This window comes from Balaenoptera ricei, chromosome 1 (assembly GCF_028023285.1).
Source record: "Balaenoptera ricei isolate mBalRic1 chromosome 1, mBalRic1.hap2, whole genome shotgun sequence".
In the NCBI taxonomy this organism is placed as follows: Eukaryota; Metazoa; Chordata; class Mammalia; order Artiodactyla; family Balaenopteridae; genus Balaenoptera; species Balaenoptera ricei.
This window is the reverse complement of record NC_082639.1, coordinates 150893662-150910841: the sequence shown is the minus strand read 5'-3', so window position 1 is coordinate 150910841 and position 17180 is coordinate 150893662. Positions and strand designations below refer to the sequence as shown.

Below are 17180 nucleotides of genomic sequence, written 5' to 3'. Positions count from 1 at the left end.
TGTTTGAACTCTAGCAAGCAGAAGCGATTTGCTGATGACTTAATCATTTTCTGGTCAATTATCTGTAAGGGCCCTTGCAACTCCATGGCAATTATGATGCAAGTTGGCCTTTTGGGAGAAACACCAGTCTCCCTGCTTCTGTTTCCTTGTTACTTCCATTCTCTGCCATAAATTTTCATTCATTTATTATCTTTGCTGGTATAGAAACAACTTTCTGTGTAGTAATTACAGCCCCGATACACACTTTAGCTGTCATCTTGTTGGAGTCTGGATGTTCTCATGGCCAGTGTTTGATAAGTGGTCTTTGTTGATTTTTGATGAATGTACATCTTTTTCTGGGGGCCCAGGGAAGGGAATGCCTGTGATGACAAAAGGCAGGGGGTTGTCTGTCAGCCTGCCTGATATAAAGCTATGGATTTATTGGTTTTGACTTGGCAAGTTGAGATGCATCTGTCCTTTACGTGCACAGAGGACTGTCAATAAGAGTGGTATCACTTGCAGTGAATCCAGGAAGACATCTTCATTTAAAAGGTCATCGGGAAACCTTGGTAAACAAAGTTTTAAAGCCTAATCATGTTGTTGTAACTTGGCATTTAAAAAAAATGTAATAAAGATTCTGTCTATGCTGTCTGTGGACTGTGTCTTAAGCACACCTCCCAAACTGCATAGACTCCAGTGGGAAGGGGGCATGGCTCCTCTCCAGTGCTGGCTGTAGGAAGTGTATGAACAGGTACGGAGGTTTGACCAGACAGCACCAGCCGTGAGTACCGGGTGCAGACATTAAGTGGAATCATAGCCGATGGCCACGGGGATCACCCATTACCAAAAACTAAGCAAGTGCCAGATTCCTCCCCTTTTGTGTGAAAGCCATTTTCCAGCATTGAATGAGATTGTCATGTGGTGACACAAATTCTCTTTAAAAAAAAAAAATCATGCTAGTGGTGAAGTCATGTGACTCACCATCTCTGGTACTTGAATATAACGACTTCCCAGGATTCTATGGCTTGAACGAATTTCCATAAGAAGTATACAAACGCAGTTTGTTCTACTGAAAGATGAAGAACAACGTTTCAAATAAGATATTCAGCTTAAGGAAAATCAGATTTAGAACATGAGGTTTCCATTTGAGATGTGGAGGGTCGTGACGCAGTTTCCATCGTTAGTCGGTTTTATAATATCCCGTAAGTATATCATTGCTCTTGCCACTCTTGCCACCATTTTGGTGGAATTAAAAACATACCTTTCCAAGTAAGGAAGGGAGGGGAACTTTAAAAATTCTTCAAATGCTTAAAGAATGAATGAAGAAAAATGGCAATGTTCTTATCCTTTTCAACATTTAAATTTAACAGTTCAACAGATGCATTACCTCTCAGCTCATCAAGTGGTTTAGCAATTTCCGTGAGTTTTACTACATTCAGATGGAGAAGTATGCGCGTCAAGCCATCAACGATGGGGTCACCAGTACTGAAGAGCTGTCTATAACCAGAGACTGTGAGCTGTACAGGGCTCTGAACATGCACTACAATAAAGCAAATGACTTTGAGGTAGGAACTCATCTTTGTTTTTCGGTCATCTCCCTTTTTAAAAAAAAAATTATTTTCTTTAGAAATGCCCCAAATCTGTCTTTTTTTTTTTTTTTTTTTTGCTTTGGTATCTCACACAAGCATCCCCCAGTAGGGTAAGAGGTCAAGTGGCAATGAAGAGCCCCCCGTGGGTCCCGTCAGAGTCCTGGGAGCTGACCCACTTCCGTTTCCTTTCCCATCCCCCGCCTCTGCTGCTTGCTTGGAAGACCCATGTGGCCACACAAGAGGGAACTGGCGAATCCAAAGAAACGGCAGCAAGGAACACACACAGAGTGATTCCCTTTCCAGAGAAGAGGTCCCTACCCCAATAGGCCTTTTTCACATTTAGGTTCTGGCATGTGGATTGAGTTGACATATGCTGTGTTCAGTGGTAGCTTCAAAAGCTGTTTTCTTAAAAAGTCTAGAAAGATTGATGGGGAAGTGATTCCATGGTTTCAAACTTTCATCAGCATTCATTTCCTTTCTGGAAGAAATGGTGTGAGAATTTACCAAGTACCTATTATAAGAGACCCATGGACATCTTTGTTCGTTTGTTTCTGTTTTTGTTCTTTTGGGAGGACAACCTTGTGTGTTCATTTTGCATACGTGCAGCTTCACGAGCTTGCTGCTCTTCATTCATACGGTCTTATACATACTTGTATGCGTCTGCAACCTGCATATTCCAGGCACATATGAAGCAGTATAGATGATTCCCAGAAAGCCGTATCTATGCAACAATAAGAGATGTGTGGTTATGAGTAAGGCATTTCTTTACTGGCTGATGTGGTGCCTCAGCAAGCATTTTTCATTGAACATGATGACTTTCCATGAGACAACACTAGCGAATCTCCCAGTACCCACAAAAGCATTTTGCTGAGCCCTGCTGACTGGGGCAATGATGGCTGGAAGTGGGAATGTGGGAAGGGTTCTGCAGGCTGAACCTCTGATGATGAGAATGGACAGGCTGTGGCTTGACAAAGGTGGTCCTTCTCTTGTAGTACCTTGAGGAGGAGAATTTTTTCCCCCACATCTGCTCGTGCGCAGACCTTATGTTAATATTCTTGCTTTCCTTACGCAGATAGGTACCCCCAAATGCCCACAAAGTTCTCAGTGTCAAAGGAGAGAGGGCCACCTTGGTCTGGCCTTGTCAATAATGACCTGACCCCCACTGCCCCCCGCTGCTTGCCCATTCCTTTGGGGACCCTTCTCCCAGTGGTCTTAGCAGATCAGTTTTTGTGGCTTGTGAAGAACTGAATGGGGAAGTTTAGCAGCGGGAAAGTCATGGTTTTTCCTTGAAAGTTGGAGTGTTTATATTGCAAGCCACCAATTTCTCTTTGCTATCCAATACCAATGTATTTTTCTTGCCAAATGGGTTATAAGCAAAGTTTTTCTTTGGCCAAACACATTAAAAGTGAGGATCCTTCTTGTACTTACTGCTTCAGTATTTTAAAGTCTCTGTTGGAATAGAGCACTGGTTTACTGTTTCGACAGAACACTCTAGCAGATTTCTTCTAAAGCTGAAGAATGTGACAATGGCTAAACTTTTTTTTTTTTTTTGGCCACACTTTGTGGCATGCAGGATCTTAGTTCCCTGACCAGGGATCGAACCCGTTTCCCCTGCATGATGACGATGGCTACACATTTTAAAGAAATCTTATTAAAAGCTTCACTTCTCCCCACCCCCTTTCTGATAAGTCTATTGCTGTCAACTTTGAGCTAAGAGAATTCAACGGTGTGCTAGTGAACTAATTACAGTTTATTATGATAAATATTCGTTTGGCAGCATGCGTCGAGCTTCATAAAAGAATTGCCCGAGATCCATGGGATGGTTTGTGCATTTTTGCCGAGGAACATACTCAAGAGAACAAACCCTGACAGTGCCCATTAGGACTTTTTAGGGTCGTTTAAACCTTACCTGGTTGGTTTTAATCCCCTACTCAGCGCAAGGGCCAAAATGACACAAACAGGGGATGGCTGGAATCAAGAGATACCCAACAAGCTGCTCCATTTAGCATCATCTAAATCCTCCTTTAATATGATTAACATCTGATATTCCTCTCTTTGTGAATCATATCCACTTCCAGCCAGGCCACCTCTCCTTTATCTGCAGTGTCTATTTTAAGACTGCTTCAGTGCAAAGAGTATGGGGCCCAGGGAGCAATTTTGTCACTTCTCATGTGACTTCAGACAAGTTATTGGACTATTCTGGGCCTTATTCCTCCTTCGGTAAAAACTAGGCTCTTTCCGGAAATGTGCTGAGAACAAAGCAGGAGCTGGATTCTGCCCTGCCCCCTCCACTTACCCACAGATATGCACATACACACCCCTACCACCACGTATGATCCTAATATCATGAAATAGTTTTTAATTTAGCCTCTCAGTTTGGGGCACTTACTAATAAAAGCTTCAGATAAGATGATCCTTCTTTTCTGTGCCTTTGTGCATGGAGGTCAGTGCTTAAGTGAGATGCTTAGAAAGCCACTGGTCTAGTTGCGGCGAGTGGGGGCTACTCTTCGTTGCAGTGCGCGGGCTTCTTATAGCGGTGGTTTCTGTTGTTGCAGAGCAGGGGCTGTAGGCGCGCAGACTTCAGTAGTTGTGGCACGCGGGCTCAGTAGTTGTGGCTAAAAAAAGCCCACACATAGCAACGAAGACCCAACACAGCCAAAAATGAATAAATAAATTTGTAAAAAAAAAAAAGCCACTGATCTTATCATTGTTGCTCTTCCGGTGTGGACCGTGGCTTTGAGCCAGAAGTAGACCCAGCACCTCTATCTGATACCTCAGCTGCTATTGCATGCACTGCTTGACTTTTGCATCTAAGTTTCTCCCCTGAAGGGCAAGTCAAGTGAACCTGTAGCCTAAAATGAGCAAGTGAAGAAGATGGCAAAGTAGAGACCTGTACACCTGGTTTATTTTTAAATTTTTAAACAGAGATGGGGCCTAGTAGAGAGACCGAAGTTATGCCTACATGATGCCCAAAGATCCAATCAATTTAAAGGAATATATTAAACCAACTATTGGCTGGCCGAATAATAAAACGTCTTCTTGATTGCATTTTAAAATTTCTCAATCAGTTAATCAGTGGTTTGTAGCAATGATAAAATAGCTCACATTTATTGACTGTTTAGTATGTTCTGGGCACTCTTCTAAGTGGTCTACCAATATTAACTAATTTAATGTGAGTACTAATGATATGGATATTAATACAAGAAATACTTCAGCTTGCCTAAAGCTTTATACTGTTTTTAAAGTAGTTCTAAATGGGTGGGAACAGGGGAGCCAGAGAGAGAGAGCGAGGGTGAGGCTAACGCTTTTCTGTCCTTTGCTACCTTCTCCTTCCTTCTTTCCCTCCTCCTACCCTTGTCTTTTCTCAGCTTTCTGCTCCATCTCTGCCTCTGTCATAAGCTTGCTGGTGGCACCTCTGTCACTGCTAAGCACCACCCCCCTCCAGCCCCTGCTGCTGATGGCTCTCAAGGCTGGAGTGGCTGCTGACCCCTGGCCTGCGGGAAAATAAAGCAGATGGGGAAGGTTTATCACTAGTGCAGAGGGAGTGGCTTGCATCTCCCTGCTCTTCTAGACCCTGCGCATTTCCTGGCTTGTATGAGTCAGAACCTTCTAAGTGACAGGAGAGCCTGTTCTGCCTTTTGTATCAGTTTACACAATTGCCAAGATTCTTGGCACGGCATTCAGACTTGGGGTGGTGAGAGCTTGAGAAGACCCAGGGGATGTGGAAGAAGACACTGAAGGGGGCGGGTAGGGGGGGATGAACCACGCTTTCAGCTTGTGCTCAAGGGAAGAAAGTTGGCTACAGGACAGGGGTCAGGCATCTCCCTCCCAACACGAGTCCGTGAAGGTGTTCAGAGAGGCACGTTCAGCGACAGGCCGCATTTTTAACTTCCGCTTCTCACGTTAAATGAGAATGGTAACAATAAATTTGTCGTTCCAGGTGTTATGGTATATATTTCCATGCTTCATTCTCACTTCATTTTGAAGAGCTTCCAAAATTGATTTTTATAGGGAGGGAAAGGAGGTTTGGGATTCCTTCCCAGTTTTTAAATCACACTGATACTTCTGACTTCAGGGGCATAGGAGTTGAATTTTATTACTTTTGTTTCCCTCACAACTGTGGCAAGGAAAGAAGGCAATGCGTGCTGTCAGTTTCCAAGGCAGGTTTACACGTTTTTGCAGAGAACTCGACTAAGGCAACCGATCTGTGTAAGTCACAAAGGTTAAACGCACTGCTCATGGAGCCGGAAGACCACTACCCTAGGTTGACTGAGGTAGGCTGGCCGCTGAGAAAGGCAGGATGACCCAGAGATTGGGGTCTGGGCTGGCCTGCGTGGAGGTTGGGGAGAGAATGTAGCAGGCACCTTCATCTGGGCTGATCCTTCTGACCGTAGGGGCATGTGCCTTGGACTGTATTGCTTTTCTTGTTTCCCTCACAACTGGGGCAGGAAAGAAGGCAAGGCTCACGATCAATTTCCAAGACTGCCCTGAACACTCCTTCTCCTTCTCCATTCCCATGAGCTAGCTCTTCCCCCGCCATGGTCAACCAGGCGTCCCCCGTGGGCCATTAGTGGCTAGCCAGTTAACCTCGGGCAGGGTCCAAACTCGCAGGAGGAGTGACTAACTTCCCTTGCCTTCCATAAAGACCCAGGGTTTTGGATGGAAGGCTTAGAAACAAATAGAAAAGAGAACTTGATTCATTGATTAGCGGGCTTGTAAATGTCATTTCCTAAGATACTAATAACTCACGGGGCAGACGCTCCATCGTGGAGCCTGTGGTTTGACTTTTCTCTAGGTGTCACATGACAGGTAAGAAGGGTACTTCTGCAGGCCTCTCTCTGTGTCTTCTCACTCTCCTCTTAGAACGAGAAAATGAAAAGGCAGCACTCCTCACATCCCCCCACGCACACACCCACCCAAACACATGACACTTAAACACATATAGTGCATCTACTTCCTCCACCAGGCTCACCCCCGTGCCCAGCCCACTCCCGCTTTCCACACGACGCGCGTTTAAGAAGATTTAATATATTTGGAAGTCTTTCATTCGCCCTGTCACCTCTTTAAAGAAAAATGAGGACAGGTGGATTTAGGGAGCGCTTCCCTCGGCTCCAAATAGATACTTAAATATGAGTGATCATTTGGAAAACTGGCACAGGAGGGAAACCCTTTTACTGCTCTGGCAGTCTTTTGGCCTCAAAGCCAAGGTGCCATTTAAACGATCACACGACACACTCTTGGTGGGTGGCGAGGAGGAAAAGAAATCTTTACCATTTCTTTCCCTGTCAGTCCCCCCGTTGACAAGCCAAATTGATCTTTTAAGAGACTAAATGAATGTTCTCTAAATATATGTACACACATGGCTGTCTGGGAACATATTCCTTGTACAGAATGATTGCCTGAAATTTGAAGGAGGGAGCAGTAAAGACGCCAGGCTGGGTGGGGGAAGGGGGGGTTGGCAGGGGTGGGGGAGGGCACAGGGTGCCCTCAGGCACAGGCATGCCTGAAGCTTCATTTTTGCACCGCTGTCCATTTGGGATTCAAGGTGTTGATCAGTATAATGAAGCAGGCCCATTGATTTATCATCTATTTGGTAATGTCATTGCATTTTTTAGCGCCCTGTGTCTTTTTTGTCATTGGGTTACATTCAGGCACAGTAAGATCAACGTTAAAACCTCCTTACTCAACAGCTTTATTAGTTATAGCATTCCATGACCTTTCTCAACATTCTTAAAGAAAAAGATACAGTGTAATGTCGCTTTACTTTGCTTATTGTCCTTTGTTGGGGGGAACAAAGCATTTTCTACAGTGGCTATAGCACATAATTATACAGCTTTCAATGGCAGTGTCTTGGTATCAAAGTTCAGAGGAGCCTTTAGAAAAAAAAAAAAAAAAAAGATGTTTTGTGGCAGCCTAGGGAGGGTCTCATCTTTCCTTCAGAAAATAGTTCAAGGCTCTTCTGTCAAGCTTCCCTACTTAGAGCTTTTTCTCCTCCTGCTTCATAAAGTTTAAAGCAGATTCAGTGGAGTTCTATGATCTATTTCCTTTGAAAGATTGTTCCTCGGCACAGAGAGGCCCTTTGACTTCAAGAGTTCACAGATTCATGTCTTTAGGTATCATATGTCTGACCTTATCAGTTACTCCATTTAATGTCAGAGAAAAAGTCTCAACTCTTTGTGTTTGTCTGTTTTGCCTCTGTGAAATGATTTGGTGAAAAGACCATCCTTTTTAACACACCACTGAGAGGCCGTTTCTGCTGCAACCTACCCTGTGGCTTTTCTCTCTTTAAAAAAAAAAAAAAAATTGTCCTTGTGTTTTGTGTATGGATGAGTTCACAGTGAGAATAGAATTATACAAGGGCAGGCGCACACACAAAAAAATCTTTTGCTTTCCTCCCACACCTCCCCCCCGCCCAGTGATCTATTGGCTCTCTTGGTGGCTGTACCCCAACAGGCAAAGCCATTTAGCAAACACAGAGGTGGCAGCCGTGGCCACTGCTGGGACAGCATTGGGTTTTTCCCTTGCTTCGACCTACCCCTAAGGCCTTCATAATTAATTGTCCTTCAGAGACGAGGAAAGTTCAGAGACAGTGTGTGGCATGATGGCCATTGTCTGACGTTCAGTTCTCGTCGCCTCGCCTCTTTCTCTGTGCCCCACAAAGGGTTATCAATAGGAGAAAGAGAGCCCATCCTCTGCTGTGAGCTGCCGGTGGTGGTTGGAGCTTTCAGTGGGTCGGTATCATTGTGTTCAGCCCATCCTGGATTAAATGTCTGCAGGTCTAACCACCTTTTGAAAAGCAGCCTGTTTATTTCGCCTAGATTAAACAAACTCATTGAGCGAACCCCAGGCTTGTTCAAAAGTTGGTGATCCCTTTTCACGTGGCAGATAACATTTTAAATCACATTTCCTCACCCCATCCCACCCCAGCCCCGCCCCCAGGATTTTATTGCACTTTTAACTGTTTGGTTCTTTTTCAGCCATAGGGCAGAAAATGAAATGATTATGCACTCACTTCTCTTAACCACTTCAGTGTACATTTGCCAGAATGAGTGTTTTTGCAAACATTCTTTTGATGAAGCGTAGGACTTTGGTTCTTGAAAGTAGATCATCCTCGTTTTAAAATATTGTTTCACCTTCAGCGATTGCCTCAAGCCAGTCTTCAGTGCTATTTGGTAACAGGACATAAAACAAATACAACCTGTTCCCCGCCGCCCCCCCCCCCCCACCCCTGCCCTTTTGGCTGAGATACCAAATAAAGATGCACTATGGAGACAGCTATTTGAAAAGTAAAGGGAAAAGAGAGCGATTAATGATGATTATACCACTGTTCCTGTTAAATAGAGTGAAGCCAAGAAAACAAATAGAATCGTTCTTCCTAGGAGCAGTTGAACTAGCACGTTAGAGAGGTTTAAGATCGCTTCCCTGCAGTGTTCACGGAGACCTCAAGGCAGAAGGAAACCGTATTTAAAGAGCATTTCTGTGTCCCTGAGAGCAGCGTCTTCTGGAGAAATGGGCCTACAGGATGGCCAGAATCTATTCTGTCCCTGTTGCTCTTTGAAGACACTTTCACCACAGACCCTTTGCTATTTAAAGAGAACCTGGATCTGGAAGTTGACACAACGAATAGAGTCATACCAAAAAGGGGATCATAAAAAATTAAAGTTATTCTTATGAATCTTTCATTAGAAGCAATGAAAAGGGACAGTAGTGTAGTCTAAGTCCTTTGTGTTGCCAGCCCTTCTTCCGGCCTCTGGGCTATTGTTCTTTCAGCTCCTCAAACAGACTTTTCACTTTCAAACTGACAAAAGTCACTTAAAAGCCAGACAGCTGTACTAACACACCCACCTTACGAAGCCGGAGCCAGGGCAGGTGCCGAGGCCAGCTGAGAGACCTTGTTTAAAATGGGCAGGGGCAGCTCCCTCCTGCCTTCCTGTTGTTTTCGTGCTCGCTTTGAGGTGGACCATTTATTGCTACTGTGTGATCCTCCCTCCCAGGCGCCCCCAAATATTTCTTGCATTTTCTTTGCAGCAGGAAACCTTGACACTCATGCTAATGTTTGTCCCTCGGGTTGTATGGCTAGGGTCGGGCTCGTGGAAGTTGGAGCACAGAACTTAGCAGAATCACAGGGAGTTTGACTCAAAACTCTTTCCTTCCGTTTCTCCCCTTCCTTCTCTTTTTCCAGCCTTTTCCAACCAGTCTGAATCTCTCGTAAGCTTTTCAGATTTCTGTGGCCTCTTCAGGAGTAGCTGGGATTGGATAAAACACAGCCACCAATGGTGGGGAACAAGCCTCACTTTAGGATGCGAGATACAGCTAGAGAGAGGTGGGCAGGTAGTCCTGCCTGCATCCCAGGCCTCAGGGTGCAGACGCCGTGGGCCCTGGCGAGTCCTCCCCGTGTGTGTATTACAGCCCCCCTGCTCCCCTGTCACCTTGTGTACAGTCTGGTCTGTGACACTGATGGTGATTATGTCATTATTTTGCTCTGGGGGCCCTGGCACATCTGCAGAGCCCAAGCACATCTTCTTTGTTGCGCTGGCAATCGTCCTGCACCACAAATGCTTCATTAGCCCTGCTGGCGGCCTCCTTGCCAGACGCGAGTGCCCAAATCCAGGCTTCTTTCTGCTCCGTTCTTTTGTGTAGCTGATGATCGCGTATTCATCTTCCTGGTTCTTCCCCATTTTCCTCGACTTCTGAACTCCAGATGTCCCAGTGTTTTTGCCCAGAGCCCTTGAAAGTGTACGACGCGAAACAAGGCGACTCTTTACCCCTTAACCCATCCTCACCCCTTCCCACCTTCCTACTTTTCTCCTCCCCAAACGAATAGTGATTCTGAATATCTCCCCAACGTGAGGACTAACGTTTTCAAACTTGCGGTTTGAAAAGATACCACAGGATTGCTCCCAACTTACAATGGTACTTAGGGTTAGAATGAGGAGTTATTAGACATTGCTTGGAGATGGATGCCTTTCTCCCACAGCCCCTTCCCTCTCCTTGGCTCTTTTATTTCCTTCTGCACATTGCCACGTATTACCAATCTTCAGCAAGCAGTCTAAAATGTGAGTACAGAAAATATTCTTCATGCCTCGCTGAGCATGTTATAGTCATCTGAAGGTTCTTTTTCTCTGCATGGAATCTTCGTCTGCACTCTACCCCCTCTCAAAATCCCCTGCTCCCTCCTCCTGCTGTCATAACCTTTTTTTTTTAAATTTATTTATTTTTGGCTGCCTTTGGCTCCCCAACAATGACCTATTATTAGATATTGAAAGTGACGAACACGTGGCTGTTTTGGAAACGAGCTAAAACATTTCTCTCAAGTTTTATTCTATATATTTGACGGAGCCACAGCTTTTGTTAAGGTGTGCTGATTTCTACATTAACTGCAGTAAATTTTAGAGCTTAATATCTTGGGCTGTGATGGGTACTACATAATCGGTATGTTTAATTTCCCCTTAAATGTGAATTAATTGATCTGTGTTAGCAGCTTCTCCAATAGAGAGTTTAACCAGTTCTATCCCCCCACCACTGCAACATAAGATGTTTCCAATGTCCCTCTGTTTGAGTAAAATGTAGATTTTAATTTTAAGGTCTACTGAAAGGAGTAAGTTCATATTTTTATGGGAAGCATGGTCAGATCATTGTCCTGAATTCTAATTCGGAATCCTAGGACAAAGACCCTGGCAAGGATTAAAGAAAACCCCCTCCGAGGAATGAGTTGCTGTTTTTTTTTGTTGTTTTTTTTTTAATAGTAATCTTTTTTATTTATTTATTTATTTTTATATTTATTTTTGGCTGTGTTGGGTCTTCGTTTCTGTGCGAGGGCTTTCTCTAGTTGCGGCGAGCAGGGGCCACTCTTCATCGCGGTGCACGGGCCTCTCACTATCGCGGCCTCTCTTGTTGCGGAGCACAGGCTCCAGACGCGCAGGCTCAGTAGTTGTGGCTCACGGGCCTGGTTGCTCTGCGGTATGTGGGATCTTCCCAGACCAGGGCTCAAACCCGTGTCCCCTGCATTAGCAGGCAGATTCTCAACCACTGCGCCACCAGGGAAGCCCGAGTTGCTGTTTTGTACTAGGTTTCTGAGCTTACGAGTCATTGACCCCTGTTCTGAATATTAGGAACAAGCCAGGTAACAAAGTGAGGACAGAGGTGGCCAGATCAGTAGGCCACCAGCCCTGGGCAGGGAGCATGTAGAGAGAGGCGGGTACCTGTCACTGATTGCATCATTTTCAAAAGACTCAGGATGTCCCCAGAACATTCCTAACCTGCCATTTTTAGATCATTATGGTTTTATCACCCCTGGGTTTATTTAAACCTTTTTAAGAATGTAACTCCATTCTCAGAATACACCACTTCTCAAGGTAGTAATTCTCTAAATTTCTTACCTGCTGTGAAAATAGTATCTTCTTTGTATGGCTGTTAAAGTGATTTCCCTGGAACTCCAAAGGGATATCCCTTGTTAGAATATCCTGGGATTTGTGAACAGGACTGGGGCCATATTCTCCATTTCCTCTCTGATTTTATAGACTTTGATCATTACTCCCTCTTAATCTTCATCTCTCCAGATTAAGGAGCTCTAATCCTTTTTAAAAGTCTAATCTCATACAGTAAGTGGGCTGTGCTTGATCATTTTAGCAGCCCTTCTGTAATGCTCTTCCGGCAGGACCATGTTTTCCTGAGGGACAGTTACAATTACAGGACAACAGGGCAGAATTCCAGTGGGCGGCCACATCACGGGTTTTATACCTCACATACACCTCCAATGCGACTTTTTTGATTGCCCCCAAAGTTCATCCTCAGAAGCTGGATTTCTTGACTAGCATCTCAGTAGCACTTACTGGTTAAAATGATCCTATGAGACCAATTTATGAGACCCTTGGCAAGTATTCTTGCAAATCTGATTGTGTCTACAGAACATATCCAGCCAAGTAAAAATTGCACAGATCCACCCTGCTGTGCAGATGTTTTCAGTGTTTTTGTAGATAACGTATTGGAGTGTTTGACATCATGAAGACACAGCCTTAGCCTTGGGCTTGAGTCTATAAAAATGACAACTAAGGCAAGAAAGCTCTGATCTCTGTATTATTCTCAAGCAGGAAACAAAATGTTCACTTACAAGTAGGTATAATTTTATATAAAAACGTCACCTTGAGATCTTAAAAGGGACTTCCTTTGGGGGAGTCTTTCCAATGTCAATGGTCCTGGACTAATAATAGTGTAGAACTTAAGAGCATGGTTTCTGGAACGAGTCCCTGGGATCAAATCCCAGCGCTGACACTTTCTAGCAGTGAAACCTTGGCAAGTGTCTTACCCTCTCTGTGCCTGCCTCAGTGTCCTCATCTGTAAAATGGGGGAAATGATAGTGCCTACCTCACAGAGTTGTTGTGAGAATTAAATGAATGCCCATGAATATGTTAGCACAAAGTCAGCGCTATATAAGCATTTGCTTTCATTCATTTGTCAAGCCAAAGAAAAGTTACCTTGTCGCCACTGTCAGTAATCCAACTCTTGCATCATTTCCTGCTGACCCTAAACAGGAAAACAAACAAACAGAAGAGCAAACAGAGAGCTCCCGTTAGAATTGGGACAAAGAGTCAGTGCAAAACTGGTTTTGAAAAGAGAAAGTGATTCCTCCTGCCCCAGGGTTGGCTATAAAGATGACAGCAGCCCGGAACAGCTCCGGGCTTCTGGAGTCATGGGTCAGATGAGAAGGGCAGCCACGAGATGACAGGGTAGTGTGGAAGGAGCCCCAGATTGGAGGGTCTGCCCCTGGCAACACCTGCCTCTGTGGGCTCCACTTTGTTCACCTGTAAAGTGATAAGATTCAAGACAGAGCTTTGTTCTAGCTCTGAAATTCTGCGATTCTAGAACAGAAGACATTCTGCCTTCTCTACATAAGTCCTGTGCAGGATGCAAAGCTTTAAGCAGTGACTGTGGAGACCCTGGGAATACAGATGGCAACCAGGTGGAACCACTTCCACCCTTGGGGTGCTGCTGTGGCTTAATTATCTCAGTAAAAATCTCCAGGGTGCCCAGTTTAGTGTTCTCCCATGGTCCTCTTTGCAGATCTTTTAACAGTGCCCTTGGAGATGTGGCAACTCCCTTGCTGGGATTATAGAGGCGAATTTTTCAAATTCATAGACAATTTATTGGCATTATATTTGCTGCTCACTTTGTTGTGGTGGCTAGGGCAGCCAAACAGTGAGGTCATTCATCCGAGAAGCCCTCATGCCTGTGGGTTTTCTAGGAGACGATATGGACCTGAACAAACTAACAGAGAGCCTGTATACCTGTCCCCACACACATTCCACCGAGGCCACAACTCAGCCCAGGCAATCGGCCTGTGTAATACGTATTAACTTCTGTAGGCTATACAACATCTCCCCTCTCTCGAGACAGAACTCATTGTTTTAGATGGTATAACTACCGTCACTACTAGGCTTGGTTGGTAGTTTTTGTAAAAGCAACATCACCCTTCCCTTTAAGCACGTCCCAAATGATAGTAATCAATCAGGAATGTCTTTTCCACTGGGATTTTGTATGTACAAGTTTGTGTTTGGGAGGTATCAAATCCTCACACAGGTCACTTGGATATGTTTTTTCTATCTTTCTTACGGTAATTGTACCCAACCTCTGTTTTTTTTTTAAGGCGACCTTAACGGTGGAAAATAAAATCTGGTACTAAAAATGACTTTTAGTAAAAGGTAATATATTCACTAAGAACAGATATGGGGGTTTGAGTAGGGGTGAAGGCAGAGGCATGATCAAAAGCAGAAGTCAGCTATGCTTTCAAGGCCACTGTACTTCCTTTAATACAGAGAGTATTTTTCAAAGATTTATCATCTTTTTTTTTTGGCTGTGCTGCGCAGCTTGCGGGATCTTAGTTCCCCAACCAGGGATTGAACCCGTGCCCTCAGCAGCGAAAGCGTGGAGTCCTAACCACTGGACTGCCAGGGAATTCCCAAAGATTTATCATCTTAAATGACCTGAAGGTGTACAAAATAATTTGTATGTAGACTCCTGACCCTGCCTTTCAGCAGGGCCAGTCCCAGGTCTCAACAGCATCCTAAGTCTTCCCACCGCAAACATTACCTCAAGACCCATGAGGTGTCGGTAGGACCCATGAGGTGTTCGAGAGGACTTCCAAAGGCTCCCGGGGCCCTTCTGGAATCTGTTTCTCTGACTTTCCAAGATATTTACCTTTCTTGAAAAAGGAATGTCAAAGCCCTTCACAAAACTCTTAGGTTGCTTTTGAAATACGGCTCATACTTAGTTTTGCAAAGGGTAATCCTGGAGGAGAAACCCATAGAGTTCCCTAGAACACAAAGCAGAATTTTTCTGACTTTTTTGCCTTTCATCCCAGTCCCTTCCCAAAACAACCCAGATATTATTGGGGATGCATCAGCTGTTGTCAGCAGAGAGGCGGTGTCTCCCGTGACCTGGTGTTCTCCGAAGCTCTGTTCATTTAACATCCGTATCTCCCAGTGCCTTCTTTGGTGCTTACTCTGAACAATGCTATTCTCATTGTCCTGCCTCAACCCCACTTCCTAGCAATTTCTCCCTAGGCTTCTCACTCACATTGCTCCATCCACATGAATAAAGGGCACACAGACTAGTTTTGATGTTAGCCTGGGCAAAGCTTGATTATGAAGGTAAACCCCTGCAGAAAACAATCACGTAATGCATTCTCCAACGAAACAGGAGTAACTGTGGATTATCTGTGCCCCAGCTTCCTTCATGCAATATTGGAGAGTTGATGCCATGTTGTTTTTGAATAATCTCCCATCCAAGAAGGGCAGCAAGCTTGGCCCTATTTATCCTACTGCCTCACCCAGTAATGGTAGCAAAAGTTAAACTTCAAGCACTATCAGCCTGTCTTGAACTCAGACGCGGTGGGCACATAATTCATGGGGTTGACTTGAAGGGAAGTTAGTTAAGGCTGCAGAGTGACTGGTATACTGCTTATTTTTCCATCGAAGCCGATTCATTACCTGTGTCACGAAGGAGGGATAGATTCCTCCGTGTAGTTCGTTTGAATATTTGCTGGCAGGAAAGCTCCTAACGAAAAGCTCCCTGTCAAAGCAGGGCAAGACTGAGGTCCACCTGGCTCTTCGCATCTCTCTGTGTGGTCCATTAACTATTCCTGTAGACACGGCCAGCCTTACACGCATCTGAGGAGTGGCGTGACAATGTAGGTTGAATTCGGGTATGTTGATCCCAGCTACCCTTGCAAGAACAACTAGTGTGCTGACCCAGTGAGGGACACAGGATTAGAGAAGAATGAAAGAGCATTAGGCCTTCAGAAAAGTGGTTAGCTCTTAAGTTTGGCTGAGAGCAGGGTTTGGCACACTCTGGCCTACAGGCCAGATCTGGCACTGAATCTGTTTTTTATGGCCCTTGCTAAGAAGGGTTTTTATATTTGTAAAGCATTGTGAAAAAGAAGAATATGCAACAGAGACCAAATGTAGTCCACAAAGCCTATGTATTTACTGTCCAGCCCTTTATAGAAAAAGTTTGCCGACCCCTGGCTGAGGCTTTTTCTCTCTTTGGTAGAACATGAACTCTCTGAGATCCTTTCTAGTTCTGAAGTTCCAAAACTATGCTTCTTTGATGCAGTAGTCTCGGTCCAGATCTTATCCGAACAGCCTACCAGATGTGTCATTCCAGCAGAGAGCTCACCCTTGTTTTTTTTTGCTGTTTTTATTTATTTATTTTTGGCTGTGTTGGGTCTTCGTTTCTGTGCGAGGGCCCTCTCTAGTTGCGGCAAGCGGGGGCCACTCTTCATCGTGGTGCGTGGGCCTCTCATTATCGCGGCCTCTCTTGTTGCGGAGCACGGGCTCCAGACGCGCAGGCTCAGTAGTTGTGGCTCACAGGCCCAGTTGCTCCGCGGCATGTGGGATCTTCCCAAACCAGGGCTCGAACCCGTGTCCCCTGCATTGGCAGGTGGATTCTCAACCACTGCACCACCAGGGAAGCCCTCACCCTTGTTTTTAAGATGGGGGAGTATCTTTATAGTCTCTCGGGGGTGGAAGGATGGGAGAAAATATTAGATTTTAGTTTTTGATGCCTTTTCTATGATTTTGTTTTTGTTTTATTTTGATTGATGCTCATTTAAACTTGGAGTCATGTGTTAAGACGTGTTTGGGAGAGAAGGAAAATTTAACTCATTACAACAAATAACATGACAACTATTGTATTTCCTAATACATACAACACCAAGACAAGCATGAGCAAACAAACTAGCCGCTTTAGGTATATTTGGTGAACCAGATTTCAGCGGCACAAAATAATTTTGACAGCCTCATAGAGTTTATTATAAAGACATTCGTCATTCCATTCCCAGCAAGCTAGTACTTCCTTTTCTGGGGCTGTGGGAGAGATGGTTTTATTTATCTTGGTATCTATAGGCAAAGCTGCCAATGGAATGTTTACACAGTTTAAAATGTATACACAAATTATTAACAGGTAGCATCAATGTGAAGACAGTCTTTTTTATTACCTAAAGTCACAATTTTTCAAAATGCTCAATCCCAGCACATTTTATCAATGTGTATGTTATCAACATCTGAAAGGTATAGGAATTTTATTGTGAATTCTGTATTTTGTGAATACCCACTC

General features: G+C 44.5%; 1 protein-coding gene across 6 annotated transcripts in view; it reads left to right on the top strand.

The window, feature by feature from the left end:
• Positions 1 to 17180, top strand: part of PROX1 (prospero homeobox 1) — a 53491-nt gene that overhangs the window by 21727 nt on the left and 14584 nt on the right. For all 6 annotated transcript variants that reach the window (XM_059938138.1, XM_059938146.1, XM_059938165.1 and 3 more), the window contains one exon: positions 1350 to 1544. In XM_059938138.1, the coding sequence (XP_059794121.1) occupies positions 1350 to 1544 (195 nt within the window). The remainder of the gene's footprint in view (positions 1 to 1349; positions 1545 to 17180) is intronic.